Raw genomic sequence first — 6,849 nt, 5'->3', positions numbered from 1 at the left:
GTTTGTGTTTGTTGTGGTTGCACTTGATTCAAGAGCCGAATGGCTCACAGGGGTATACCAAATATATATCAACTGAAACTATTGTGTACACACTGTGTGTATGTAAACTGTGTGTGTACACTGTGTGTGCGTACACTGTGTGTACACACTGTGTGTGTGTATGTACACTGTGTGTCACTGTGCCTGGCATAAGCGTCGTGGTGACGTCACCGCCACTTAGTGGAGAATGGCGGTTGTTGTGTCACTGTGTGTGTGTACACTCTGTGTGTACACTATGTGTCACTGTGTGTCACTGTGTGTATATATACACTGTGTGTGTACCCTGTGTGTGTACACTGTGTGTATACACTGTATGTGTGTACACTGTGTGTGTACAGTGTATACCCTGTGTATGTGTACAGTGTATACACTGTGTGCGTGTACAGTGTGCGTGTACACTGTCTGTGTGTACACTGTGTATACACTGTGTGTGTACGCTATGTGTGTATACACTGTGTGTGTACACTGTGTGCATGTGTACACTGTGTGTACACTGTGTGTACATTGTGTGTGTACACTGTGTGTACACTGTGTGTACACTGTTTGTGTCCGAACCCCCGGCAAGGCCATCTACTTAATGACGAGAGAAAATTCACACGAAATGTCCTTTTCAATGAAGTCTTCCAGATGTAAATTGATACAAGCTTTTAATGAAGAAATAAAATCATCTAATTCAAAACACAACACAATTCAAAGATGTTTCATTTTAAAACTTCAAAACGGAGCATGGGGTACTTGCGTGAATGCATTCCTTCGTGTGCCGTAAATGTTGTGACTTTCCTGGCCTGAAGGCCGTCAATGTGTTGGACCATTATTGGTGCACAGCGTCTCAACAACAGCAGTGGGGTTTGCTTCAACCGATAGGTAACGAACATCCAGACGTGAATCAGCAAGGAGCATTTCTAGTCCTAGTTAGACAAAATCTACGTCAACACGTAAGACAAAACTACAATTCGTGTTGTAGAGAATGTACCTCCTCCTATACGTGTAACTTTCAAGTGGTATGCCTTGTAACTGATGAATGATCCGAGCGTGCTCCCTATTTCAAAGACGATGAGTTGCTCCAGAGGCAGACGCTTCGTGAAACACAAGAGTTCTCTGTACAGGTTACTTCCAAAACACACACCCACTTTGTCCTAACATCACTTATTCAATGTGTGAATCTCAGACAAAATATTACATGTACGCGCACAATCAGACGAGTATTCATTCTAAATCATTGACGGGCATATTAGCAACATTGAATTACTGCAGCAAAATTGACTGCATCACGTTACATCGTATTAACAAGAAGTTATTTTACAAATACGCACCGTCTGCTTAACAGTGTATGTACAACATACTATTGTTGCGTCATTCAAAACGAGTAGGCCGTTGCATGCTGGCGTCTGGGTCAAAATGTATCAAACTCTAAACATTACGCTACAAATAATAGATCACGGAGTTTCGATGGCAACACAAGCAATCGTCATCAGGTGGGACAAGCACAGCAGCAATAAGAAGAAACTGCTGGAGTAGGCGCCTACCACTTCAGCGTCTTCTTCTTGCTGTGGTTGTCCCACTTGATGACGATTGCTTGTCTTGTGATCTAAACGCCGTGATCTGTTATGTTTCTACCCACGTGGTGACTTTACCGAAAGAACTCAAGAGTGTGGATTCCTGCAGTCACGAAAGCTTCGAATCAAGATTACCTACAAACTACACAACTGAGATGACGCATCAATCATCGCCCCCTACTGACAGGCTCTTGGTCACATGGAGGCTGGTGCAGGGCCACCACCTTGTGTCACACAGGGGTAGCTGCTACTTGGGGATGCTCTTCGAGCGTTTCAGACGAGGTACTACACAAAACTCCGAGTTGCTGAGGCGGTTAAGCAAGCACCACGCAAAAACAATTATGATAACATCATGAATGTTTGGGAGCTTTATGGCTCTCGCTCCTAGTGAGAGATTAACCCAACCCACAGGTCCACAAAGACTGGCCGCTCTTACTCTGCAGGTTGAACCTAGGAATTGAGTGTTCAACTTCACATTCTTGTCATTAAAGGCCTGTGACAAAGGTGCATCTATTGGAGCGACATAGTCTCTGGCTTACACATCTACCGGGTCTCCACTTGACTTTGGATTGTCTCGGAGGAAGTCCACCCACACCTCCACTTCCACAAACTGCTGGGAGTTGCCTCGCTCTGCCTCACAGTCAGAATTCTCCTCCTGCTTCACGTTGCCTCCATCGATGTGAAGGTCGGATTTTGAAGTTGAATTTTCATCTTCACATTTAACCTGCACTTCTTTGCTCTTCACCATCACTTCTTCCCTCTTCACCATCACCTCTTCGCTCATCACTTCTTCCCTCTTCACCATCACCTCTTCACATTTCACCTCGATACCTTTAAGTGTCAAAGCTGGGATTTTCCTCCGGTTCTTGTTTCATGAAGGATGGGCTCATTGCAGCACTTTGACTTTCACAAGCTGACTTCAGACTAAACTCCTTGTGGATCTCCTGATGCTTGTGCGTTCTCTGGTGTACTTGAAGATTTGATGAATCTGCAAACGCCTTCCAGCAGAGTGCACCTGAAGGGTTTCTCTCCTGTGTGTGTTCTCTGGTGTTTTTGAAGAACAGATGATTGTGAAAATGCCTTTCCACACACACTGCACTTGAAGGGTTTCTCTCCCGTGTGTGTTCTCTGGTGTCTTTGACGATTTGATGAATCTGCAAACGCCATCCCGCACAGAGTGCACCTGAAGGGTTTCTCTCCCGTGTGTGTTCTCTCGTGTCTTTGAAGATGTGACACATGTACAAACGCCATCCTGCACAGAATGCACCTGAAGGGTTTCTCTCCTGTGTGTGTTCTCTGGTGTTCTCTAAGATATGATGACTGTGCAAACGCCATCCCGCACACACTGCACCTGAAGGGTTTCTCTCCTGTGTGTGTTCTCTGGTGTTTTTGAAGAACAGATGACTGTGAAAATGCCTTTCCACACACACTGCACTTGAAGGGTTTCTCTCCCGTGTGTGTTCTCTGGTGTCTTTGACGATTTGATGAATCTGCAAACGCCATCCCGCACAGAGTGCACCTGAAGGGTTTCTCTCCCGTGTGTGTTCTCTCGTGTCTTTGAAGATGTGACACATGTACAAATGCCATCCTGCACAGAATGCACCTGAAGGGTTTCTCTCCTGTGTGTGTTCTCTGGTGTACTTTAAGATGTGGTGACTGTGCAAACGCCATCCCACACACAGTGCACTTGAAGGGTTTATCTCCTGTGTGTGTTCTCTGGTGTTTTTTAAGACCAGATGACTGTGAAAATGCCTTCCCACACACACTGCACTTGAAGGGTTTCTCTCCTGTGTGTGTTCTCTGGTGGGTGTGAACAACTAATGAACGTGCAAACGCCTTCCCGCACAAGGTGCACCTGAAGGGTTTCACTCCCGTGTGTGTTCTCTGGTGTCTTTGCAGATTTGATGACTGTGCAAATGCCTTCCCACACACACTGCACTTGAAGGGTTTCTCTCCCGTGTGTGTTCTCTGGTGTATTTGCAGATTTGATGACTGTGAAAATGCCTTCCCACACACACTGCACTTGAAAGGTTTCTCTCCTGTGTGTGTTCTCTGGTGGGTCTGAACAACTAATGAACGTGCAAACGCCTTCCCGCACAAGGTGCACCTGAAGGGTTTCACTCCCGTGTGTGTTCTCTGGTGTCTTTGCAGATTTGATGACTGTGCAAATGCCTTCCCACACACACTGCACTTGAAGGGTTTCTCTCCCGTGTGTGTTCTCTGGTGTATTTGCAGATTTGATGACTGTGAAAATGCCTTCCCACACACAGTGCACTTGAAGGGTTTCTCTCCTGTGTGAGTTCTCTGGTGCCGTGTCAAATTTCCAGTCCGATCCGTGCTGTATGCACGCTGGTCGCATTGTTGACTTGTCATACCGAGCTGCGCTGACTGCATTTGCTCCATCAGACCAATTCTGCGGAGGAAGCGTGAGAGGAAGCGTCAGCTGCAGACAGAAAAAAATAATATCCACACCATCTACACGTCAGTATCGAGGCACAGAGGAATGCATATATAGTCACATGTGACTTACACGTCTATATTCATATATTCATGATGTAGTAAAAACGTTTCCCAAATTCATCACACGGGCTGGTATGGCACACAATGAGAGGGCAAATGGTCATAAACATGCCTGGAAGCCCTCGTATCTTCAAAATGAATGTTCACCCAAAACTCCGAGTACACAATTTCGGCTGTCTGGCTACAAAAGGAATATTTATGAGAGCTAAATTCAGCTGACATAGCAAAGGGTGTTGAAAACAATACTATTTGTGTTATGCAGAAATTCATAAATTAATGTTCAATCGCAACTTAGAGGTGTGAATCCAGGCTCAGATGTCCTTGAATGCTGGGATGAACAGTTCCGATTTCAGCTGCATATGTGTGCTGTGTTCACCTCCTGTTTCCATTCTTATAAAGAGTTCCAGAGGAAAACAAAAATAAACTATTGTTACGGTATAACCTCCGTGTTCAACAGAGTTAATAGACGTTACTGCAAACACAAACTGTACAATGTCACTGGGTAAACAGGCGGTGGCGTGTCTAGAATCACGCCTGGCCACCTTCATCTGCTTGGCATGAATGCTTTCTCACTCCACCAAGTAATTAATTGAGGATCAACGAACATATCCGAGGCTAACTGGAGTTTGCGTGTGTCTCTCCGTGGTGAGATGTTAACTACCTCACCTGGTATACAGGAAGTCGTGGGTTCGATCCCGACCCTGACGCCTGCTGTATATTTGGAGTTTGCGCGTCACTCCGTTTAGCGTCTTTGACCGATAAGACATTGACACACGTATTCTTGTTGATTTCGGTAAAGTTACGTAGATAGAAAATAACAATAACTGATAATACAATTACATTAAATAAAGACTGCTTGTATTCAAAACGTGAGTTTTTTTGCTTTACTTACAATTTATTTAAATTTTATTTTCTACCTATGTTACTTTACCAAAAGAACCAAGAATATTAATTCCTGCAGTCACCAAAGTTTTAAGTCAAAACATTCACACACGTTGACAAAGCCCCACCTTGTGTTGTTGTGGGCAGGTCGCTTCTGATAACAAGAGCGGTATAGCAGCTCAAGCGGGCTTGTCCTGCTGAAAAAAAAAACTGCGTGAATATTTACAATAAAACAAAGTTACAAAGTGGCGAGCCGGGTGAAGACAAATTAAACTTAAGCGAGATAATTAAAGTGAACGCAATCAGGCGAGGGCAGGAGGCAAGGCCCCGCGTGGCTAGGCCCCGCGTTGTAAAGTTCCAACCTGGACATCGATTCCCATGCTCGCTGCTACTCAACTGACATCCCTAAGAGAGAGAGAGGCTCTACCTTGGTAAACAACAACAACAACCACGACCACCACAACAACCACGACCATCAACACGATAATAATTTCTCACCTCAGATTTCAGTGCAAGAGCGAAGCGATCGCTTCCTGTTACCTCGTGACGTCACGCATCAGCAGAAGGTGACATGACGTCACGTCCGGGGTATAAGACACTCCCCTCCCACGAGCGGCTCCGTAACTGAATAAATTATGTTAATGAGCCCGGGCCATATGTCGAGGGATGGGGGCGTGGGTGCTGAACCCGTCCCAATAAACTCGTGACGGCTTTCACGAACTCATTATGTTAATGACCCGCCAGTGACTGGGCGTAGCTTTGCCCAAATAAGGATTGTACCGGAACAGATATCGGCAGTGACCAAGCAGAGGTGACGTCACGCTCAAGGGTGCGGTGGACGGGTGTGGGGTGAGTACCTTGGTGACATGACGTCGCTAGTGAGGCACACCTCCCCCTGGCGTTTCACACCGATGAGGTCATGCTGAGTGGTGACGTCACAGAGCGGGAATGGAGTTTAAGTTGATTTAGAGTTTTAGATTCATTTTCCATTGCTCCATCTCTTGAACAGAGACCCCTTGCGTGCGTGAGCTCAGCAACTACATCGTGGACATTATTGTGTGTACACAATGTTTCTGTGTGTACACACTGTTTCTGTGTGTACACACTGTTTCTGTGTGTACACTGTGTGTACAGACTATGTGTGTGTGTACACTGTGTATGTGCACACTGTGTGTGTGTACACACTGTGTGTGTACGTACACACTGTTTCTGTGTGTACACACTGTGCGTGTGTACACTGTGTGTACAGACTGTGTGTGTGTACACTGTGTGTGTGTGTGTACAGTGTGTGTGTGTACAGTGTGTATACACTGTGTCTACACTGTGTGTGTGTACAATGTGTGTGTACAGTGTGTGTGTGTGTACAGTGTGTGTGTACACACTGTGTGTGTGCGCCTGTATCTCTGTGTGTGCCTGTGTCTCTGTGTGTGTGCCTGTGTGTGACACCTGATGATGATTGCTTGTGTTGCAGTCGAAACGTCGTGAGAATGTAATTGTTTTATATTTTTGTTATTTTATTGTTTCCCTTCTACGTGACTTTACCGAAAGAACAAGAATAAATATCAGCTCTATGTTTTCAAGTAAATACATTTTGGGTAGTGAATAAATTATAGTCTAAATAAGCTACAAATGACGAATTGTAGGCAATTATAGTTATAATCAAAGACATTTTTAAACAATTACGTGGTCCCTGTATTCTTAACTCTTTCGGTAAAGTCACGTTGAATGGAAACAATAAACACAAGATCCAGGTCCGTTTCAACACATTACATAAAATCCGTGATCTGGTTCCGTCTGTAAAAGATGTGATTCCGGACATACAGTACCCTGGCGTCTACAAACTAAGTTGCCT

General features: G+C 45.0%; 1 protein-coding gene across 1 annotated transcript; it reads right to left on the bottom strand.

The window, feature by feature from the left end:
- Positions 1–667: 667 nt before the first annotated feature.
- LOC142910199 (uncharacterized) lies at positions 668–5,551 on the bottom strand. The gene is made up of 3 exons (XM_076059886.1): positions 5,496–5,551; positions 5,126–5,194; positions 668–4,008 (listed from the first exon to the last, which is right to left on the bottom strand). Exon 3 carries the CDS (start codon positions 3,996–3,998, stop codon positions 2,520–2,522), a length of 1,479 nt encoding a protein of 492 aa, XP_075916001.1. The 5' UTR covers positions 3,999–4,008; positions 5,126–5,194; positions 5,496–5,551; the 3' UTR covers positions 668–2,519.
- Between the last annotated feature and the right edge of the window lie 1,298 nt (positions 5,552–6,849).

This window comes from Petromyzon marinus, unplaced genomic scaffold (genome assembly GCF_048934315.1).
Source record: "Petromyzon marinus isolate PM22_M1 ecotype Great Lakes invasive population unplaced genomic scaffold, UKy_Petmar_22M1.pri1.0 PM_G_Scaffold_14, whole genome shotgun sequence".
In the NCBI taxonomy this organism is placed as follows: domain Eukaryota; kingdom Metazoa; phylum Chordata; class Hyperoartia; order Petromyzontiformes; family Petromyzontidae; genus Petromyzon; species Petromyzon marinus.
Note: the sequence above shows the minus strand (reverse complement) of the source record. Positions and strands in the feature narration are given on the sequence as shown.